Here is a 24,003-nt window from a genome sequence, read left to right on the forward strand (position 1 = left end):
ATTCACACAATTATAATATGATGTTATAATTATGACAAATAATTATAAATAGTATTAAACAAAAAAAGATTTCATTTTGCATGACTATTTAAATTTTTTTTCATAATTTCTCCCCGTTAAACCCAATAAAAAATACAGATTCAACCAACAAATGGTTTTATCTAAACTACATGATGGCTCTTCCTGCAACCACGACTATTTTAAGTGTCAACGTAGTCTGACTCAAACTGATTATAAATGTATTTTTGTCCTGTGGTGGTGGAGTATTTTATTTCCTCTTTCCATAGACGTGTGGCGAGATATCACCTTTTCAGATCCCCTTTTGACTTGCAAAACTATGAGCCAGTGTCTGCCATTACTAAAGAAAACAAGGAACAAAAGAGAACTAACTGAGGCATTTCAAATTCAATTTGATTATTAATTACATAAAGTTAAGTTTAGATTTTTACTTTCTAAATGTGTTTTATTTATTTGTATTTTTTTTCTAAATTGTATTTCTTTCTCGTACGTTTTTAGGGCCCGCATGGCCCATTGCAAAAGGACTCCCGAAGGGAGTCGTTATGCAATGGGACATAAGGACCTATTGTTTTTCTAAGGTTTTATTATTAGGGACCGCAATGTCCCTTTGGGACAGAGGACCCTATTGTAATTGTAAGGTTTTATTATTATTATACCGACCGCCTCTTTGAGCTGTAATTTGACCCTCTTAACATGCTTCAAAACTCACCAAATTGGACACACACATCAGGACTCGCAAAAATTACCATCTAATGAAAAAACCAAACCCCAAAACTCAAGATTCCGCTCTAGCGCCCCCTAGGAGAAAACACAGACAAAACTGCATATAACTTCCAGTAGGAATGTCGTAGAGACATGAAACAAAAATCTCTATGTAGGTCTCACTTAGACCTAGATTTCATACACTCACATCCTTCAGCAAAAATCAACAGAAAGTTGGCAATTTTCCCTTCAAAACAAAAGTTTTGGAAAAACAAGTCACTTTTGCCTCTTTGAGCTGTAATATGACCCCCTTAACATGCTTCAAAACTCACCAAACTGGACACACACATCAGGACTGGTGAAAATTGCAACTTAATAAAAAAAAACAACAACCCAAAACTCAAAATTGTGCTCTAGCGCCCCCTAGGACGAAAACACAGACAAAACTGTTCTTAGGAAGAAAACACAGACAAAACTAGCTGTAACTTCCAGTAGGAATGTTGTAGAGACATGAAACAAAAACTTCTATGTAGGTCTCACTTAGATCTACATTTCATAAATTGACAACCCCCAGCAAAAATCAACAGAAAATTTGCAATTCCCCCTTCAAAACAAAAGTTTTGTAAAAACCGGTCACCTTTTTACAAACATTATCTCCTCTGAGCGTGTTTGTCGTGTCAGCTTCAAACTAGCACAGGAGAGAGATTGAACCCTTCTGATTAAAAGTTGACGAAAGAGTTTTAATTACTGCTCCGGTTTGGATTTTATGTGCCGTCAAAGTCGGTCCCGTCCATCGCTGCTTGCAGCTTTAATTATTATTATTATTATGACGGCCGCCTCTTTGAGCTGCAATTTGACCCACTTAACATGCTTCAAAACTCACCATATTTGACGCACACGTCAGGACCTGCGAAAATTGCCTTTTGATGAAAAAACCAAACCCCAAAAATAAAAATTGCACTCTAGCGCCCCTAGGAATAAAAAAAACTAGACTGCCTGTAACTCCCACTAGGAAGGTCGGAGAGACATGAAACAAAAACCTCTATGTAGGTCTGACTTACACCTACCTTTCATAATTGTACAGTCTCGGGCTAAAATCAACAGGAAGTTGGCAATTCCCCCTTCAAGACAAAAAAGTACTAAAAACAGACACTTTTGCCTCTTTGAGCTGTAATTTAAGTTAAAGTTAAAGTACCAATGATTGTCACACACACACTAGGTGTGGTGAAATTTGTCCTCTGCATTTGACCCATCCCCTTGATCACCCCCTGGGAGGTGAGGGGAGCAGTGGGCAGCAGCGGTGCCGCGCCCGGGAATCATTTTTGGTGATTTAACCCCCAATTCCAACCCTTGATGCTGAGTGCCAAGCAGGGAGGTAATGGCTCCCATTTTTATAGTCTTTGGTATGACTCGGCCGGGGTTTGAACTCACAACCTACCGATCTCACGGCGGACACTCTAACCACTAGGCCACTGAGTAGGCCTAGTGGTTCAAAACTCACCAAACTGAACGCATACATCAGGACTGCTAAAAAGTGTGATCTAATAAAAAAACCTAATCCCAAATCTCAAAATTGTGCTCTAGCGCAATTTTTTAATAAAACGCACAAAAAAACTGCTCCTCGGATGAAAAAACTGACAAAACTGCCTGTAACTCCCACTGGGAAGGTCGGAAAGACATGAAACAAAAACCTCTATGTAGGTCTCACTTAGACCTACATTTTATACATTGACAACCCCCAGCAAAAATCAACAGGAAGTTGGCAATTCCCCCTTCAAGACAAAAAAGTACTAAAAACAGACACTTTTGCCTCTTTGAGCTGTAATTTGACCACCTTAAAATGCTTCAAAACTCACCAAACTGAACGCACACATCAGGACTGCTAAAAAGTGTGATCTAATAAAAAAAACCTAACCCCAAATCTCAAAATTGTGCTCTAGCGCAATTTTTTAATAAAACGCACAAAAAAACTGCTCCTCGGATGAAAAAACTGACAAAACTGCCTGTAACTCCCACTGGGAAGGTCGGAAAGACATGAAACAAAAACCTCTATGTAGGTCTCACTTAGACCTACATTTCATAAATTGACAACCCCCAGCAAAAATCAACAGGAAGTTGGCAATTCCCCCTTAAAGACAAAAAAGTACTAAAAACAGACACTTTTGCCTCTTTGAGCTGTAATTTGACCCCCTTAACATGCTTCAAAACTCACCAAACTGAACGCACACATCAGGACTGCTAAAAAGTGTGATCTAATAAAAAAAACCTAACCCCAAATCTCAAAATTGTGCTCTAGCGCAATTTTTAAATAAAACGCACAAAAAACTGCTCCTCGGATGAAAAAAACTGACAAAACTGCCTGTAACTCCCACTGGGAAGGTCGGAAAGACATGAAACAAAAACCTCTATGTAGGTCTCACTTAGACCTACATTTCATAAATTGACAACCCCCAGCAAAAATCAACAGGAAGTTTGCTATTCCCCCTTCAAAACAAATTTTTTGTAAAAACCGGTCACCTTCCTCTGAGCGCGTTTGTCGTTTCGGCTTCAAACTAACACAGGAGAGAGATTAAACCCTTGTGTATAAAATAACAGAACAGCTTTTTAATACCTGCTCCGGTTTTGATTGTATGACCCTTCAAAGACCCGCTGCGCTGCTATTTTTTTAAGATGGCTGCTTAAAAGCAGGAAGCACCAACGTGCCCACACAATGCAGACAAGGTAGGTACACTAGACAAAAGTCTTGGGACACTTCAGACTAAAAGTAGACAAAAGTATTGGGACACTTAGGACTAGCACCTGCCAAATACGCGGGCCCGACCAATGCTGCTTGCAGCTTTAATTTACAATTTGCAATTTGCAAAAACATACCTTTATATTCTTATCAAGTCCATGTTCTCCTTTCTAAAAATATCAATAAAGTTTGCCGGGAAAAAAGCAATAAAGCAAACAAGATTACGTGCAGCATGCTTTTTGTATCAATTTGCTTTTAGGCAGCATAACAACATTGAATTAACGGTACACTAGAAAATCTCCCACAATGCAGCACTGAGCAAAGTTAGCGACCGTCTGCAATGCTGAGCCGATTGATTAGGCACATTAGAACTGCGCTGTGACCATGATTTGGATCGCCGCATGCCATCACGCCAGAAAGTTTCATCAAAATCGGTCCGTAACTTTTTGAGCCAGGTTGCTAACGAATGAACAAAGACCCTGGCAAGAGGTTTACTGTAACTCTAGGATCTTTCCTTAAATGTCAAATGTGTCTCCCTGGTTCCATGTGAGCCCAAACACCGACACTGCTAAAGATAAAGCGTTCGGTTCTGTGGGTTCCAGGTGATTTCTGCAGCCAGGATGAAAGTGGCTCAGCGGCTATCTTCACGGTCCAAATGGACGACTTCCTGGGAGGAAAACCTATCCAATATCGTGAAGTCCAGGGACATGAGTCCAAAACCTTTCTGGGATACTTCAAGTCTGGGATCAAGTACATGGTGAGATTTTTTTTTTAGTTGTTTTGCTTTAGTTTCACTTGTAAACAGAGGTGGGTAGAGTAGCCAGAAATTGTACTCAAGTAAGAGTACTGTTACTTTAGAGATGTATTACTCAAGTAAAAGTAAGGAGTAGTCACCCATATTTACTTGAGTAAAAGTAATAAGTATGTTGTGAAAAAACTACTCAAGTACTGAGTAACTGATGAGTAACATACACACTCATATATATATATATATATATATATATATATATATATATATATGTATGTGTGGGAAAAAAATCACAAAACTATTTCATCTCTACAGGCCTGTTTCATGAGGGTGTTCCCTCAATCATCAGGAGATTTTAATGGGAGCATTCACATACCATGGTTTATATAGGGCACAGAGTGGGTGGGTACAGGCTGGCGTAGGGGCGTGGTGATTGGCTCATGTGTTACCTAGGAGGTGTTTCCGTCTGTGGCGGCATGCTGATACAATTTCGCTGCGCTTGTTGAGGGATGACAGGTCTGGACGGTAAATAATAAACAGTTTCTCTTTCAAGCATAGGTTGCATCTTTTATTACCACTATTGTAAGGTGTGCTGGATGCAAGAATTTGCCATGTTATTGAATATTCAACATTATTGTCTTTGAGGTCCCAAATGTGTTTGCTGAGTTCTGTGGTATTCCGCAGGTTTTGGTTCCTGAAAGAAGCCTTGTGATTGTTCCATCTGGTTTTAAACTCTCCCTCGGTTAATCCTACATATGTGTCGGATGTGTTAATGTCCTTGCGTGTTACCTTAGATTGGTAGACAACTGATGTTTGTAAGCACCCCCCGTTGAGAGGGCAATCAGGTTTCTTGCGGCAATTGCAGCCTTTGTTGGTTTTGGGGTCGCTCTGTCCGGGGGCCGACGGCTCATTTGCAATTGTTTTGTTGTGGTTTGAGATAATTTGTCGTATATTGTTCATACAGCTGTAGCTCAATTTAATGTTGTTCTTGTTGAATACTTTTCTTAGGGTGTTGTCTTTGGGAAAGTGTTTGTCAATCAGATTGAGGAATTTGTGTCCAATGTTAGTTGAGACGTTTTTGAGTATATATATATACATACATATACATTGATATATACAGTATATCATTTATATGTATTTATTTTGCTGTTTTTGTTTACATGTTAAAGGTGTTTTAATGAATATACATGCATGTTTAACATATAGATTCCTTTCTTTAATGAAGACTAGAATATAAGTTGGTGTATTACCTGATTCTGATGACTTGCGTTGATTGTAATCAGACAGTAGTGCTGATAATGTCCACGTTTTCAAATGGAGGAGAAGAAAAGTTCCTCCTTTCTGTCTAATACCACATGAAAGTGGTGGGTTTTTGGCATCCTATTTGTCCAGCTTCCATATTCGTTTTTATACACTTTACAAGAAATATATGGGCGTCAAACTCCGTAGCTTGCTAGCTTGTTTGCGCTGGCTTTCGGAGACTCTTGTTTTGAAAGCGCAGGCGCGATGGAGCGGCACTTTTATTGTGAAGACAGGAACGTCCTCATGTGCGGTCAGTCTTGAGGCTTTTGACGGGATGTACGGTTGAAATAAAAAAAGGATATTTTTTCCTTCACACTTTTGATTGATTGATTGGAACTTTTATTATTAGATTGCACAGTACAGTACATATTCCGTACAATTGACCACTAAATGGTAACACCCCAATAAGTTTTTCAACTTGTTTAAGTCAGGTCATGTGACCACCTGTCTCTGTTTGATTGGTCCAACGTCACCAGTGACTGCATCTGATTGGTGGAACGAAGTGAAACGTCACCAGTAAGGCAGGCACTTTGAAGGTCTGTCTGACAGACCAAAACAAACAAAGCGTGCATTAACAGATCGATAAAAATTAGTAGCGAGTAGCAAGCTGAATGTAGATAAAAGTAGCGGAGTAAAAGTAGCGTTCCTTCTCTATAAATATACTTAAGTAAAAGTAAAAGTATGTTGCATTAAAACTACTCTTAGAAGTACAATTTATCCCAAAAGTTACTCAAGTAGATGTAACGGAGTAAATGTAGCGCGTTACTACCCACCTCTGCTTGTAAACCATTTTTTTGTACCCCATAATGACAATGTGAAAAGTTTATTTTTTGCAAACAAACAAACAAACAAATTACAAGTACAAAGGTATTTGCTCAATACTTTGTTGATGCACCTCAAGTCTTTTTGAACACGACGCCACAGGCTTGGCACACCTATCTTTGGGCAGTTTGGCCCATTCCTCCATCAGGTCGGATGGGAAGTTTTGGTCTTCATCTAGGACAGGGGTCGGCAACCCGCGGCTCTTTAGCGCCGCCCTAGTGGCTCTCTGTGGACTTGGAGAAGGCATTCGACCGTGTCCCTCGGGAAGTCCTGTGGGGAGTGCGCAGAGAGTATGGGGTATCAGACTGTCTGATTGTGGCAGTCCGCTCCCTGTATGATCAGTGCCAGAGCTTGGTCCGCATTGCCGGCAGTAAGTCGGACACGTTTCCAGTGAGGGTTGGACTCCGCCAAGGCTGCCCTTTGTCACCCATTCTGTTCATAACTTTTATGGACAGAATTTCTAGGCGCAGTCAAGGCGTTGAGGGGATCTGGTTTGGTGGCTGCAGGATTAGGTCTCTGCTTTTTGCAGATGATGTGGTCCTGATGGCTTCATCTGGCCAGGATCTTCAGCTCTCACTGGATCGGTTCGCAGCCGAGTGTGAAGCGACTGGGATGAGAATCAGCACCTCCAAGTCCGAGTCCATGGTTCTCGCCCGGAAAAGGGTGGAGTGCCATCTCCGGGTTGGGGAGGAGATTTTGCCCCAAGTGGAGGAGTTCAAGTACCTCGGAGTCTTGTTCACGAGTGGGGGAAGAGCGGATCGTGAGATCGACAGGCGGATCGGTGCGGAGTCTTCAGTAATGCGGACGCTGTATCGATCCGTTGTGGTGAAGAAGGAGCTGAGCCGGAAGGCAAAGCTCTCAATTTACCGGTCGATCTATGTTCCCATCCTCACCTATGGTCATGAGCTTTGGGTTATGACCGAAAGGACAAGATCACGGGTACAAGCGGCCGAAATGAGTTTCCTCCGCCGGGTGGCGGGGCTCTCCCTTAGAGATAGGGTGAGAAGCTCTGCCATCCGGGAGGAGCTCAAAGTAAAGCCGCTGCTCCTCCACATCGAGAAGAGCCAGATGAGGTGGTTCGGGCATCTGGTCAGGATGCCACCCGAACGCCTCCCTAGGGAGGTGTTTAGGGCACGTCCGACCGGTAGGAGGCCGTGGGGAAGACCCAGGACATGTTGGGAAGACTATGTCTCCCGGCTGACCTGGGAACGCCTCGGGGTCCCCCGGGAGGAGCTGGACGAAGTGGCTGGGGAGAGGGAAGTCTGGGCTTCCCTGCTTAGGCTGCTGCCCCCGCGACCCCACCTCGGATAAGCGGAAGAAGATGGATGGATGGATGGATATATATACTGTATATTTTTAACTTGGGACTTCCCGCGGGCCGGATTTTGGACGCAGGCGGGCCGTAGTTTGGGGACCCCTGGTATAGACAATATCGTCATTATAAGTGCCACCAAAGGGCCTGTTGTCTCCTTAACTTATTGTTGAATAACTGTTTTTGTTGTTGTAAAGCTTTATTTGAGACACTAATCTCAAAGTCTGCATTTTAAATGCAGAGAAAGTGAACATCGATGTAAACTTCGGCAGTTAACATAGTCTTAAAAAAATAAAAATAAATAAATAAATAAAACTCCTCCATTCCGCAATAGATGATATCTGTCTATTACCTGACACCTTCTATGTTAGCTACCTTTCTTTGTTTACAATGTATATTTTCTGCTGGATCTATTCTTTATTTTATGCTGCCCTTTTTTTTTTTGCTGCAGCTGTTACAAATACTGAAATATTGTACATGTAATTGGGATTTGTTATATATTGTGTATATAATAATATAATATATCAGTATATATTATATACTGTATATATAATATGTAAATATTACATATATGTTATATATTATATCGCTACTATGGTACATTTTTAGTCTACTTTATACATTTTGTTTTCGCCCTCTTTTTGTGCCCTTGTGTGCATTATCCTTTCCATCCTTTGTAACTGAGCTACCGTGTGGAACAATTTCCCTTGTGGATCAATAAAGTTTGTCTAAGTCCAAGTCTTGTTTATCGCTGTTAATTGGTTCCGGACATGACCGCGAAGTAGGAATCATTAATACTAAGTAAAATATTTGTATTTAATTTTCATTTGTCACTGTGTGTGAAAAAAAATGAATGAAGTCTCACCTTACAGAAAGGAGGCGTGGCATCAGGGTTCAAGCACGTCGTCACCAACGAGGTGGTTGTACAGCGAGTGCTCCAGGTCAAAGGTCGCCGCGTTGTCCGCGCAACGGAGGTGGCGGTCAGCTGGGACAGCTTCAACCAGGGAGATTGCTTCATCCTGGACTTGGGAGACGTAAGCCCAGCTAAGCCCCCCTTTTTGATCCCAGCAATATTGTTTTATTACTGAAACGATGCTGACCCTGAAGATTGTGTTGACCTACTTCCTCTCTTGTTGCAGGAGATTTATCAGTGGTGCGGCTCCCAGAGCAACCGCTTCGAGAAGCTGAAGGCCACGCAGGTCGCCAAGGGTATCCGTGACAACGAGCGCAGCGGGAGGGCGCGCGTCTACGTCTGCGATGAGGGGAGGGAGAGGGAGAAGATGATTGAGGTAAAATACCTTTGCATGTTGAATTTCACCGCATGTGTTTCAAATGTTTAAGATTGTTCATATTGTGATTAATTAATTAATATTTAATCAACATATTTATTTAGGAATTATTATGAATTTATTTAACACACTTGAGAATTAATATTACTTTATTTACCATTATGTAATTACTATTTAACTAATATTGAGCATATTGTGATGGATGGATATTTTTAGAATAAGTATTAACAATTTATTTAATACATTTTATTAATGTATTTATTTCATCATTATTAATAATTTATTTAATATATTAAAAAATATTTAATTAATACATTAGTTATTATTGAATTAAGATTTAGCATATTGTGATGATGGATATTATTTAAATATGTATTAACAATTTATTTAATACATTTGATTAATGTATTAATTTGATAATTATTAATAATGCATTTAATATATTTAAAAATATTTAATTAGTACATAAGTTATTATTGAATCAAGATTTAGCATATTGTGATGGATGGATATTTTTTTAAATACGTATTAACAATTTATTTAATACATTTTATTATTGTATTTATTAGATAATTATTAATAATGTATTTAATATATTTAAAAATATTTAATTAATACATTAAATGATAAATAAATAATAATAAATAATAAATAAATTATTACATTACATTACATTACATTAGTTATTAAATAAAAATTTAGCATATTGTGATGGATGGATATTTTTTAAATACGTATTAACAATTTCTACATGTAAAGCGGCTTTGGGTACTTAGAAAAGCGCTATATAAATCCCAGTTATTATTATTATTATTATTATTATTTAATACATTTTATTATTGTATTTATTTGATAATTATTAATAAGGTATTTAATATATTTAAAAATATTTAATTAATACATTAGTTATTATTAAATTAAGATTTAGCACATTGTGATGGATGGATATTTTTTTAAATACCTACTCACAATTTATTTAGTACATTTTATTATTGTATTTATTTGATAATTATTAATAATTTACTTTATATATTTAAAAAATATTTAATTAATGCATTAGTTATTATTGAATTAAGATTAAGCATATTGTGATGGATGGATATATTTTTTAGATAAGTATTAAACAATGTTTTAATACATTTTATTAAAGTATTTATTTGATAATTATTAATAATTTGTTTAATGTTCTTAAAAATTATTTAATTAATACATTAGTTATTATTGAATTAAGATTAAGCATATTGTGATGGATGGATATTTTTTTAGATAAGTATTAAAAAATGTTTAATACATTTTGTTAAAGTATTTATTAGATAATTAATAATAATTTATTTTATGTATTTAAAAATATTAAATTAATACATTAGTTATTATTGAATGAAGATTGTGATTAAACACACAGACATCATATGCTATAATAAATCATGATAATCTTTTGTATGACAGAAGTTTGGATGGAGATTGGGTGTCATTATATAATGCAGGTGTTCTTAATGATGTGGGATTGCATACAAACAAAAAAAAGCAACATAAAGTGCATCACAGAAATAAAAATGATCACATTTTTGTCCTCAGATCTTAGGAGAAAAACCAGATCTGCCTGTCGGAGCCTCTGATGACATCAAGGCTGATGCTTCCAACAGAAAGAGGGCCAAACTCTACAAGGTTTTTTATTTTTCTACTTTATTGCTTCTAATAGGTTGTTTTTCTTTAAAAAAAACAAACAAAAAAACAACGAATAATTTGTGAATATTTGCAGCTAACTACAATTAGCTTGTTAATGTATGAGAAATTATTTTGAGATTGTTTGCCTTTGATGGACATCTGCGCTGTAGCATTATAGTTCATATATGTTGATGGTATAAACAAGTGTTTTTCAACCACTGTGCCGCGGCACACTAGTGTGCCGTGAGATACAGTCTGGTGTGCCGTGAGAGATTATGTCATTGGGGTTAAAAATATTTTTTGCAAACCAGTAATTATAATCCGTAAATAATGTGCCGTTGTTGAGTGTCGGTGCTGTCTAGAGCTCGGCAGAGTAAACCTGTAATACTCTTCCATATCAGTAGGTGGCGGCAGGTAGCTAATTGCTTTGTAGATGGTTTGTCGTGATCCCAATATGCAGACCACAGCGGGAGGCAGTGTACAGGTAAAAAGGTATCTAATGCTTAAAACAAAAATAAACAAAAGGTGAATGCTCCTAAAAAAAAGTCATTGAAGTTTAGGGAAGGCTATGCAGAACAAAACTACAACTGAACTGGCTACAAAGTAAACAAAAACAGATTGCTGGACGACAGCAAAGACTTACAGCGTGTGGAGCAGAGACGGTGTCCACAAAGTACATCCGTACATGCCATGACAACAATGTCCACACAAAGAAAGATAGCAACACCTAAAATAGTCTTGATTGCCAAAACAAAGCAGGTGCTGGGAATAGCGCTCAAAGGAAGACATGAACCTGCAACAGGAAAATACCAACAAAACAGGAAAAGTCACCAAAATAGGAGCGCAAGACACGACACACAGGAAAACGCCAAAAAACTCAAAATAAGTCAGTACTTTGAGACAAGTATAGTGACGCATGATTGGTTATGGTTTAAATCAGACCTGGGCAAATTAAGGCCCGGGGGCCACATGCGGCCCGTTAAGCTTTTCAATCTGGCCCGCCGGACATTCCCAAATAATTTTTTTAGATCTTTAAGATGGAAACTAGCTGCCATTATGATGTGCAGTCATGTTTTCTAATGACTAAATACTATACAAAGTATTTCAATGGTTGGAGTCTGCGCTTATGGATGATATACCAGTTACTATGGTAATCTAATTAGTTACTATGGTCATCTAATTAGTTACTATGGTCATCTAATTAATTACTATGGTAATCTACGTCACAGCAGCTCAGACGAGGCACCAAGCAGTGTGGGCGGGAAGCGTTTCCACCATACTTACCAACCTTGAGACCTCCGATTTCGGGAGGTGGGGGGTGGGGGTGGTGGCGGGGGCGTGGTCGGGGGTGGGGTGGGGGCGTGGTTGGGGGCGTGGTTAAGATATATATATATATATATATATATATATATATATATAAGAAATACTTGGGCTTCACGGTGGCAGAGGGGTTAGTGCATCTGCCTCACAATACGAAGGTCCTGAGTAGTCTTGGGTTCAATCCCGGGCTCGGGATCTTTCTGTGTGGAGTTTGCATGTCCTCCCCGTGACTGCGTGGGTTCCCTCCGGGTACTCCGGCTTCCTCCCACTTCCAAAGACATGCACCTGGGGATAAGTTGATTGGCAACACTAAATTGGCCCTAGTGTGTGAATGTGAGTGTGAATGTTGTCTGTCTATCTGTGTTGGCCCTGCGATGAGGTGGCGACTTGTCCAGGGTGTACCCCGCCTTCCGCCCGATTGTAGCTGAGATAGGCTCCAGCGCCCCCTGCGACCCCAAAGGGAATAAGCGGTAGAAAATGGATGGATGGATGGATAAGAAATACTTGACTTTCAGTGAATTCTAGCTATATATATATATATATATATATATATATATATGTATATATATATATATATATATATATATATATATATATATATATATATATATATATATATATATATATATATATATATAAATAAAATAAATACTTGAATTTCAGTGTTCATTTACAAACTACAACTCACAAACACTTTAGAGTTAGGCTCCACCATCAGAATATGTACTTAAACTTATAAAGATCACATGGATATTATTCAGTGAGTTGATTCACCAAAACTAACCTGTTATACAGGAGGAAAAAGCACACAGGATGTTTCAATTGTTCACAGACTGGTCGCGCTCATCAGAATGACAAGACACTTCCGGTCTGCAGGTGATAGCATTCAATTGTGAAGAAACGCCCTACTGACCCCTACTGACCAATGTGAATACTGATAAATGTGGAATGACAGCTTCAAAAACGAATTCAAACCACAAAATAAAATAAATAAATCAACACAAAAATGTGACACATTATGGGTGGGTCACATATGCATGTACAGTAGATGGCAGTATTGTCCTGTTTAAAAGTGTCACAACATTGCTGTTTACGGCAGACGAACTGCTTTACGGTAGACACTGTTGTTGTGTGTTGTCAACACGTCACTCAGGTGCGCCTGAATTTCGGGAGTTTTTCGGGAGAAAATTTGTCCCGGGAGGTTTTCGGGAGAGGCGCTGAATTTCGGGAGTCTCCCGGAAAATCCGGGAGGGTTGGCAAGTATGGTTTCCACAGACGCGGAAGGAGATTTTCACAACAAAGTTCTAAAGCTTAGTGATATATCAGATTGTCGGTGGGTTTATTTTGTACCCTTCGCGTTGCATTTATGTTGTGTTTCACTTGATTGTAAAATATGTCGATCGAAAGGGGGTGTGACATTCATATTTTGTCAATATTCAGTAGTTTTATCGTTAATAGAAAAATGGACAATTCCATTACGTTTTTTAAGGCGGTCTGTCATAACGTTTTTAGCATTCAATCAGACATTATTGTGAGGTTTTATATTAGTGTTCCTAAAAATAGATATACCGGCCCCCAGACACATTTTTTTCTCTAAATGTGGCCCCCAAGTCAAAATAATTGCCCAGGCCTGGTTTCAATTAATATTCAACAATTGCGACAACAACTTTTTATTGTCAATATCGAGTAACATTTTTTTAATGATTTCTGCTGGTGGTGTGCCCTAGGATTTTTTCAATGAAAAAAATGTGCCTTGGCTGATAAAAGGTTGAAAAACTCTGGTATAAACAACAATCAGAAGGAATCTCAGCAAAACTCCTCACCGAAGCGTGCATGTGTTCCTGCGGCAGGTGTCCAACGCCAGTGGAAGTATGACCATCGCACTGGTGGCTGAAGAGAACCCCTTTGCCCAAAGTGCCCTGGACTCTGGCGACTGTTTCATTCTTGACCACGGCTCTGACGGAAAGATTTACCTATGGAAAGGTCGGTACGCTTGGAATTTCCCCGTATTAGGATAATCTTGCATGGCGCTGAGGAATTTGATTTTGATTTGATGTTTATTAAGGATCCCCATTAGCTGGTTGCCACAACAACCCACTAGTCTTCCTGGGGTCCACAAACTCAATACAATTACAAAGTAAAAGCATATAATTATAACTACACAATACAGAAACAAATAAAAGCATCAATAAGCAAGCAATTTACAGTCACAGAATAATAATTACCATATAAATATAACTACACAATACAAAACCAAACAAGTTATGATCTAATTCCACATAGGGTTGTCTCCAGAGGTGGGTAGAGTAGCCAGAATGTGTACTCAAGTAAGAGTACTGTTACTTTAGAGATTTATTACTCAAGTACAAGTAAGGAGTAGTCACCCAAATATTTACTTGAGTAAAAGTAAAAAGTATGTTGTGAAAAAACTACTCAAGTACTGAGTAACTGATGAGTAACATACACACACATATCATATATATATATATATATATATATATATATATATATATATATATATATATATATATATATATATATATATATATATGTATACACACATATATATATACAGTATATAATTTATATTTATTTATTTTGCCGTTTTTGTTTACATGTTAAAGGTGTTTTAATGAATATACATGCATGTTTAACACATATAGATTCCTTTCTTTCATGAAGACAAGAATATAAGTTGGTGTATTACCTAATTCTGATGACTTGCATTGATTGTAATCAGACAGTAGTGATGATAGCGTCCACGTTTTCAAATGGAGGAGAAAAAAAGTTCCTCCTTTCTGTCTAATACCACATGAAAGTGGTTGGTTTTTGGCATCTTATTTGTCCAGCTTCCATATTCGTTTTTATACACTTTACAAGAAATACATTGGCGGCAAACTCCGTAGCTTTCTAGCTTGTTTGCGCTGGCTTTCGGAGACTCTTGTTTTGAAAGCGCAGGCGCGATGGAGCGGCACTTGTATTGTGAAGACAGGAACTGTGCGGTCAGTCTTTAGGCTTTTGACGGGATGTACGGTTGAAATATAAAAGGGTCTTTTTTCCTTCACACTTTTGATTGATTGATTGAAACTTTTATTAGTAGATTGCACAGTACAGTACATATTCCGTACAATTGACCACTAAATGGTAACACCCCAATAAGTTTTTCAACTTGTTTAAGTCAGGTCATGTGACCGCCTGGCTCTGTTTGATTGGTCCAACGTCACCAGTGACTGCATCTGATTGGTGGAACGGAGTGAACGTCACCAGTGACTGTATTTGTTGAAACGCAGGCACTTTGAAGGTCTGTCTGACAGACCAAAACAAACAAAGCGTGCATTAACAGATCGATAAAAATTAGTAGCGAGTAGCGAGCTGAATGTAGATAAAAGTAGCGGAGTAAAAGTAGCGTTCCTTCTCTATAAATATACACAAGTAAAAGTAAAAGTATGTTGCATTAAAACTACTCTTAGAAGTACAATTTATCCCAAAAGTTACTCAAGTAGATGTAACGGAGTAAATGTAGCGCGTTACTACCCACCTCTGGTTGTCTCCATACCAACATTTTGGTACCGGTGCCATAATGTATTTCGATACTTTTCTAAATAAAGGGGACCACAAACAAATAGCATTGTTGGCTTTATTTTAACCCAAAAATCTTAGGGTACGTTAAACATATGTTTATTATTGCAATCAAAGAACGATTTTGTCCTTAAATAAAATAGTATTTTAGTAGTAAGTAAACAAAGACTCCTAATTAGTCTGCTGACGTATGCAGTAACATATTGTGTCATTTATACACCTATTATTTTGTCAACATTATAAAGGACAAGTGGTAGAAAATTAATTATTAATCTACTTGTTCATTTACTGTTAATATCTGCTTACTTTCTCTATTTACACTTCTGTTAAAATGTAATAATCACTTATTCTTCTGTTGTTTGGATACTTTACATTAGTTTTGGATGATACCACAAATGTAGGTATCGATCCGATACCAAGAAGTTACAGGATCATACATTGGTCATAATTTAAGTTTTCATGTGTCCAAGGACATATTTCGTGACTTTATAAACATAATAGCAATAAAAAAAAAAAAAGACGATAAAGAATATAGATGTAATCATAGTAGTATCAACTAGATACGTGCTTGTACTTGGTATCATCACAATTTTTTTAATGATTTCTGCTGGTGTTGTGCCTTAGGCTTTATTTTAACCCAAAAATCTTAGGGTACATTAAACATATGTTTATTATTGCAATCAAAGAACGATTTTGTCCTTAAATAAAATAATATTTTAGTAGTAAGTAAACAAACAAAGACTCCTAATTAGTCTGCTGACGTATGCAGTAACATATTGTGTCATTTATACACCTATTATTTTGTACACATTATAAAGGACAAGTGGTAGAAAATGAATTATTAATCTACTTGTTCATTTACTGTTAATATCTGCTTATTTTGTGTGTCAACATCTTCTATCTACACTTCTGTTAAAATGTAATAATCACTTATTCTTCTGTTGTTTGGATACTTTACATTAGTTTTGGATGATACCACAAATGTAGGTATCGATCCTATACCAAGTAGTCACAGGATCATACATTGGTCATAATTTAAGTTTTCATGTGTCCAGGGACGTATTTCCTGACTTTATAAACATAATATGAATTTAAAAAAAAAAGTCGATAAAAAAATATATATGTTATCATAGTAGTATCAACTAGATACACTCTTGTACTTGGTATCATTACAGTGGATGTCAGGTGTAGATCCACCCAAAGTATTTGTTTACATTAGGAAGCCGGTGAGCTATTGTATCCTCCTACGGTGTGTAGTGAAGCGTGTTTAGCTATTCCTCGTCCTGCAGTGATAATAATACTTGCAAGAAACTTACTTTATTTGATACTTGCAAGAAACGTACTTTATTTGTCGCCATGGAGACGAGGATTAGTAATTTAGAAGTAGCTAAAACAGTGCCGAGTGCGGATGAACATTAGCTAGCCATGTGAAGTGAAGTGAAGTGAATTATATTTATATAGCGCTTTTCTCTAGTGACTCAAAGCTCTTTACATAGTGAAACCCAATATCTAAGTTACATTTAAACCATTGTGGGTGGCACTGGGAGCAGGTGGGTAAAGTGTCTTGCCCAAGGACACAACGGCAGTGACGAGGATGGCGGAAGCGGGGATCGAACCTGGAACCCTCAAGTTGCTGGCCGCTCTACCATCCGAGCCATACCGCCCCATGTCTTAAAGCAGCTCTTCCTGAGGGTGTTTCAGTGTTATAACTTCACCTTTATCGTCAGTTTTTAAGCCAAAATGCGTCCGTTCTCCCTTTTCTGTCTACACACTGTGTCTGCTTGTAAGTACTCTGTGTGTGCGCGCTGCCGAACATGCTCGTAAAACCAGCAATGTCACGACGTGACGGAGTATAGTACCGTTTTTGATTCATTAGTACCGCGATGCTATACTAGTACCGGTACCGTACAACACTAATTCCACAAAATGTTCCATATCTGAACCCTAACCGTCTTTTCTCCGGACTCCAAAGGTAAAGACGCCAACATGGACGAGCGGAAGGCAGCCATCAGGGCGGCGGACGAGTTCATCAAGAAGATGGGCTACCCCAAACACACTCAGGTGCAAATCTTACCCGACACGGGCGAGACGCCGCTCTTCAAGCAGTTCTTCAAGAACTGGAGGGACAGAGACCAGACGGTGGGCCTGGGCGTGGCCTACATCGCCAACAGCATCGCCAAGATCCAGAAGGTGCCCTTCGACGCCGCCAGTCTGCACGACTCCGCCGCCATGGCCGCCCAGCACGGCATGGTGGATGACGGCAGTGGGGAGAAACAGGTGAGGACTTCTCCTATTTTGCTGCCAATACAAAATAAAAATGGGCATAAAATAGCAGTTTTATTTATTTATTTTGCGCACACACACACACAAAAACAATGACTATACAATGTGGGAAAGGTTAAGAAGTTTATTGCAAAGATAGGTATTTAAGTGTACATTCATTAGTAGATGTTTTACATAATGGTAGGTCATTATTTTTTTAAATATTGAAAACTATTGGTAAACCAGTAAGTAAATATACATGCTTATACATAAAAATTGTCATGACTTGGACTTTGGCGTGGTTTGTTCTCCCGTGGTGCAAATGAACTGGACTGGTCATGGCGTGAAGGTAAATACATGATTTATTTAAACTATCAAAAAAAGAATAAACGAAAAGCGCGCACAGGGGCGGAGGTACAAAACTAGACTATAAACACAAAACTTGCACATTGGCTGAAACTATGAACAATTAAACAAAACACTAACTGTGGCAATAATAAACAAACTTACTTGGCATGGACATGAAGTGCGCAGAGGTGGACAGAGTGTGACAGGGGGCATAAATGCGGGGATGTCGTCAGGACGAACAACAGAAAATGAATGAACTTAAATACTATGGACATGATTAGTGAAAGCAGGTGCGTGACTCAAAACGTGAAACAGGTGCGTGACGTGACAGGTGAAAACTAATGGTTGCTATGGTGACAAACAAGAGTGCACAATGAGTCCAAACGTGGAACAGGTGAAACTAATGGGTAATCATGCAAACAAGACAAGGGAGTGAAAAGACAGAAACTAAACAAAACATGACTTAAAACAAAATATGATTACACAGACATGACAAAAATAAATGTACAATATATGTTCACATTAAATATTGTGTCTTTTATAAAAACAGGAGCAGATGAAGACAGTCTATTGAATTAAAAAGTTATTATTCTCAATAATGTATTTTTAATAATACAATTACTACAATTACTTGCCACAGTGCATTTTTTTAAATTCACTGCAGCACTTTGAGGTTCTTTGTTCAATGTAAAGTGCTTTTACAAATAAAATCTATTATTATTATTATTATTATTAGAGATGTCCGACAATACCGGACTGCCGATATTATCGGCCGATAAATGCTTTAAAATGTAATATCGGAAATTATCGGTATCGGTTTCAAAAAGTAAAATGTATGACTTTTTAAAACTCTGCTGTGTACACGGACGTAGGGAGAAGTACAGAGCGCCAATAAACCTTAAAGGCACTGCCTTTGCGTGCCGGCCCAGTCACATAATATCTACGGCTTTTCACACGCACAAGTGAATGCAAACGCATACTTGGTCAAAAGCCATACAGGTCACACTGAGGGTGGCCGTATAAACAACTTTAACACTGTTACAAATATGCGCCACACTGTGAACCCACTCCAAACAAGAATGACAAACACATTTCGGGAGAACATCCGCACCGTAACACAACATAAACACAACAGAACAAATACCCAGAACCCCTTGCAGCACTAACTCTTCCGGGACTCTACAATATACACCCCCCCCCGCTACAACCAAACCTTGTATTAGTAGATTGCACAGTACAATACATATTCCGTACAATTGACCACTAAATGGTAACACCCAAATAAGCGCCCCCCTCAACCCCGCCCACCTCAACCTCCTCATGCTCTCTCAGGTAGAGCATGTCCCAAATTTCAAGCTGCTGTTTTGAGGCATGTTAAAAAAAAATAATGCACTTTGTGACTTCAATAATAAATATGGCAGTGCCATGTTGGCATTTTTTGTCCATAACTTGAGTTGATTTATTTTGGAAAACCTTGTTACATTGTTTAATGCATCCAGCGGGGCATCACAACAAAATGAGGCATAATAATGTGTTAATTCCACGACTGTATATATCGGTATCGCTTGATATCGGAATCGGTAATTAGGAGTTGGACAATATCGGAATATCGGATATGGGCAAAAAAGCTATTATCGGACATCTCTAACTGAAGTATTTATTGTTATTTTTACAAACTATCATACGGTATATAATAATTAGGGGTGCTAAAAAATTTTTTATCACATCCGAAGCCCATTTTTTTTAGTAATTTTCAAAAATCTAATTTTTTAATTTTTTTTGACGAATTAATTAAAAAAAAAAAAAAAAATTTTTTAGGCCACCTCTATACTTACTTGGTGCATGTATGTGTCATACGTCAGCAACCAAAAGGAGGTTTGGTAACCTGTAAACTGTTTTGTTAAGGTGTTATTGTTATTATACCAAATAATACATTGCAAAAATCAGTCTGAATGGAGAATCGTGTTGTATCGAGTATCGATTATGAATCAAATCCTCACCCCAAGAATGGGAATGGAATGGTGAGGTGCCCAAAGATTCACACCAAGAACAATTGAATATTTGTATATATATCAAAGTTTAAAACTAGAGATGTCCGATAATGGCTTTTTTTTACCTCCTACCGACCCACCCTAACCCCGCCCACCTCAACCTCCTCATGCTCTCTCAGGTAGAGCATGTCCCAAATTCCAAGCTGCTGTTTTGAGGCATGTTCAAAAAAAATAATGCACTTTGTGATTTCAATAATAAATATGGCAGTGCCATGTTGGCATTTTTTTTCCATAACTTGAGTTGATTTATTTTGGAAAACCTTGTTACATTATTTAATGCATCCAGCGGGGCATCACAACAAAATTAGGCATAATTAAAGCTGCAAGCAGCGTTGTTCGGGCCCGCGTATTTGGCAGGTGCTAGTCCTAAGTGTCCCAATACTTTTGTCTACTTTTAGTCTGAAGTGTCCCAAGACTTTTGTCTAGTGTACCTACCTTGTCTGCATTGTGTGGGCACGTTGGTGCTTCCTGCTTTTGAGCAGCCATCTTAAAAAAACAGCACCGCAGGAGCATCAGTGCAGCGGGTCTTTGAAGGGTCATAAAATCAAAACCGGAGCAGGTATCACAACTCTTTCACCAACTTTTAATCAGAAGGGGTCAATCTCTCTCCTGTGTTAGTTTGAAGCCGAAACAACAAACGCGCTCAGAGGAGATAATGTTTGAAGAAAGGGGACGGGTTTTTACAAAAATGTTGTGTTGAAGGGGGAATTGCAAACTTCCTGTAGATTTTTGCTGGGGGTTGTCAATTTATGAAATGTAGATCTAAGTGAGACCTACATTGAGGTTTTTGTTTCATGTCTCTCCGACCTTCCTAGTGGGAGTTACAGGCAGTTGTGTCATTTTTTTCATCCGAGGAGTAGTTTTTTGTGCGTTTTATTAAAAAATTGCTGTAGAGCACAATTTTTAGATTTGGGGTTAGGTTTTTTTATTAGATCACAATTTTTGCCAGTCCTGATGTGTGCGTTCAGTTTGGTGAGTTTTGAAGCATGTTAAGGGGGTCAAATTACAGCTCAAAGAGGCAAAAGTGACTGTTTTTAGTACTTTTTTGTCTTGAAGGGGGAATTGCCAACTTCCTGTTGATTTTAGCCCGAGAATGTACCATTATGAAAGTTAGGTCTGAGTCAGACCTACATAGAGGATTTTGTTTCATGTCTTTCCGACCTTCCTAGTGGGAGTTACAGGCAGTCTAGTTTTTTTTTTCCCTAGGGGGCGCTACAGCGCAATTTTGATTTTTGCAGTTAGGTTTTTTTATTAAAAGACAATTTTCGCAGGTCCTGATGTGTGGGTCAAATTTTGATTTTTGCAGTTAGGTTTTTTTATTAAAAGACAATTTTCGCAGGTCCTGATGTGTGGGTCAAATATTGTGAGTTTTGAAGCATGTTAAGTGGGTCAAATTAGTGCTCGAAGAGGCGGCGGAAGAAAAATAAAGAATAATAAAACCTTAGAATAACAATAGGTCCTTATGTCCCATTGCATAAGGACTCCCTTTGGGAGTCCTTTTGCAATGGGCCATTGCGGGCCCTAATAATGTGTTAATTCCACGACTGTATATATCGGTATCGGTTGATATCGGAATCGGTAATTAGGAGTTGGACAATATCGTAATATCGGATATCGGCAAAAAAGCCATTATCGGACATCTCTAATTATTAGGGACCGCAATGTCCCTTTGGGACAGAGGACCCTATTGTAATTGTAAGGTTTTATTATTATTATACCGACCGCCTCTTTGAGCTGTAATTTGACTCTCTTAACATGCTTCAAAACTCACCAAATTGGACACACACATCAGGACTCGCGAAAATTACCATATAATGAAAAAACCAAACCCCAAAACTCAAAATTCCGCTCTAGCGCCCCCTAGGAGAAAACACCGACAAAACTGCCTATAACGTCCAGTAGGAATGTCGTAGAGACATGAAACAAAAATCTCTATGTAGGTCTCACTTAGACCTAGATTTCATACACTGACGTCCTTCAGCAAAAATCAACAGAAAGTTGTCAATTTTCCCTTCAAAACAAAAGTTTTGGAAAAACAAGTCACTTTTGCCTCTTTGAGATGTAATATGCTTCAAAACTCACCAAACTGGACACACACATCAGGACTGGTGAAAATTGCAACCTAATAAAAAAAAACCAAACCCCAAAACTCAAAATTGTGCTCTAGCGCCCCCTAGGACGAAAACACAGACAAAACTGCTCTTAAGAAGAAAACACAGACAAAACTAGCTGTAACTTCCAGTAGGAATGTTGTAGAGACATGAAACAAAAACTTCTATGTAGGTCTCACTTAGATCTACATTTCATAAATTGACAACCCCCAGCAAAAATCAACAGAAAATTTGCAATTCCCCCTTCAAAACAAAAGTTTTGTAAAAACCGGTCACCTTTTTACAAACATTATCTCCTCTGAGCGTGTTTGTCGTGTCAGCTTCAAACTAGCACAGGAGAGAGATTGAACCCTTCTGATTAAAAGTTGACGAAAGAGTTTTAATTACTGCTCCGGTTTGGATTTTATGTGCCGTCAAAGTCGGTCCCGTCCATCGCTGCTTGCAGCTTTAATTATTATTAATTTTGTAAAGGTACGACTGTTAAGTAACCTCCCAAATACTGTTGAAATACATATGTGGATATATTTAACTATAATGTAAGAATTTATAAGTGGTTGATTTATATAGACTAGTAAGGTCAAGTTTTGTACCTGACAAGTTTCGGCAATCCATATAAGACGTCACAGATGACGTCACGCTAGCCTCTGATGAAGGCTGCAGAAGCAAGATAGCCGAAACTTGTCAGGTACAAAACTTGACCTTACTAGCCTCTATAAATCAACCACTTATAAACAGGGGCACCGAAAAGGGGGGGTAAAGGAGACGGATTCTAGGGGTCCCTGATGGAGGGGGGCCCAGAGAGGCCTCTAATGATGATGAAATTATAATACAGAAAAAATAATGACACTGTGTTGGGGGCCCTGTAAAGATTCTTTTCATGGGGCCCAAAATCCCTAGAGGCGCCCCTGCTTATAAATACACATTAGTAGGCTAAATGAACCTCTTCAACATATAATGTAAGAAACTTCACTCAAAATACTCGCTGATTTTATCATCTTGCTACAGTCGAGTTCAGTGTGATGTCTCCAAGTAAATGTTCCATCAATAATAACTCTTAAAAAAATTGTGCCATTTTGATTCCATTAATGAAAAATGTTCTCATCTTTTTTAATAAATTTTTTTGTTTTTGTACCTTTTTTTCATTGTTATTTCCAAAGTCATTTTTCATCAACAATAACTCCTAAAAAAATAGTTTGACACGTTAGGCTAATTTTGATGCCATCAATGAATACTATCACGTTTTCTTTTTGGTTCTAAAAATCGGAAAGTCATTATTAGGGTTTTTAAACATCATTTTACGGTCACAGTAAACACAAAAACGTCTCTGTGGAGGACTCGCACCTCCGGGTTCCTCGGACCACCAATGACGGACATGACAAGGCTTGACGGTTTGGAGATTTTGTTTATTTTTCAATAAACCTCCTTCTCTGGTCGCTTTTCAGCACTCGCCTCTTCTCCCCGTCTCGCTCTTCCGGTCGCTTTTCAGCCTTCCGCGTCTTCGTCTCCGTCTCGCTCCCGCTCGGGTTAGTTCTCGGCCATCCACTCCGACTTCACCAACCACTGCTGCCCTTTTATACAGTGACAGGTGATGAGACAACTGCGCCCAGGTGGGCCATCTACGCACCTGTCGCCCATCTCGGAGCCGGCCCCGGCGCGCCCCGCCTCACTGCAGCATACCTGCCAACTACTCCGGTTTTCCCGTAATTAGTACGGTTTTCATCAACCTATTCCGGGTTACGG

General features: G+C 38.5%; 1 protein-coding gene across 2 annotated transcripts in view; it reads left to right on the top strand.

Moving 5' to 3' along the window:
- Positions 1-24,003, top strand: part of gsna (gelsolin a) — a 110,111-nt gene that overhangs the window by 52,521 nt on the left and 33,587 nt on the right. For both annotated transcript variants that reach the window (XM_072915358.1, XM_072915359.1), the window contains exons 3-8: positions 4,057-4,211; positions 8,511-8,672; positions 8,778-8,927; positions 10,503-10,592; positions 13,763-13,895; positions 17,464-17,768. In XM_072915358.1, coding sequence (XP_072771459.1) covers positions 4,057-4,211; positions 8,511-8,672; positions 8,778-8,927; positions 10,503-10,592; positions 13,763-13,895; positions 17,464-17,768 — 995 coding nt within the window. The remainder of the gene's footprint in view (positions 1-4,056; positions 4,212-8,510; positions 8,673-8,777; positions 8,928-10,502; positions 10,593-13,762; positions 13,896-17,463; positions 17,769-24,003) is intronic.

This window comes from Nerophis lumbriciformis, linkage group LG20 (genome assembly GCF_033978685.3).
Source record: "Nerophis lumbriciformis linkage group LG20, RoL_Nlum_v2.1, whole genome shotgun sequence".
NCBI lineage: Eukaryota > Metazoa > Chordata > Actinopteri > Syngnathiformes > Syngnathidae > Nerophis > Nerophis lumbriciformis.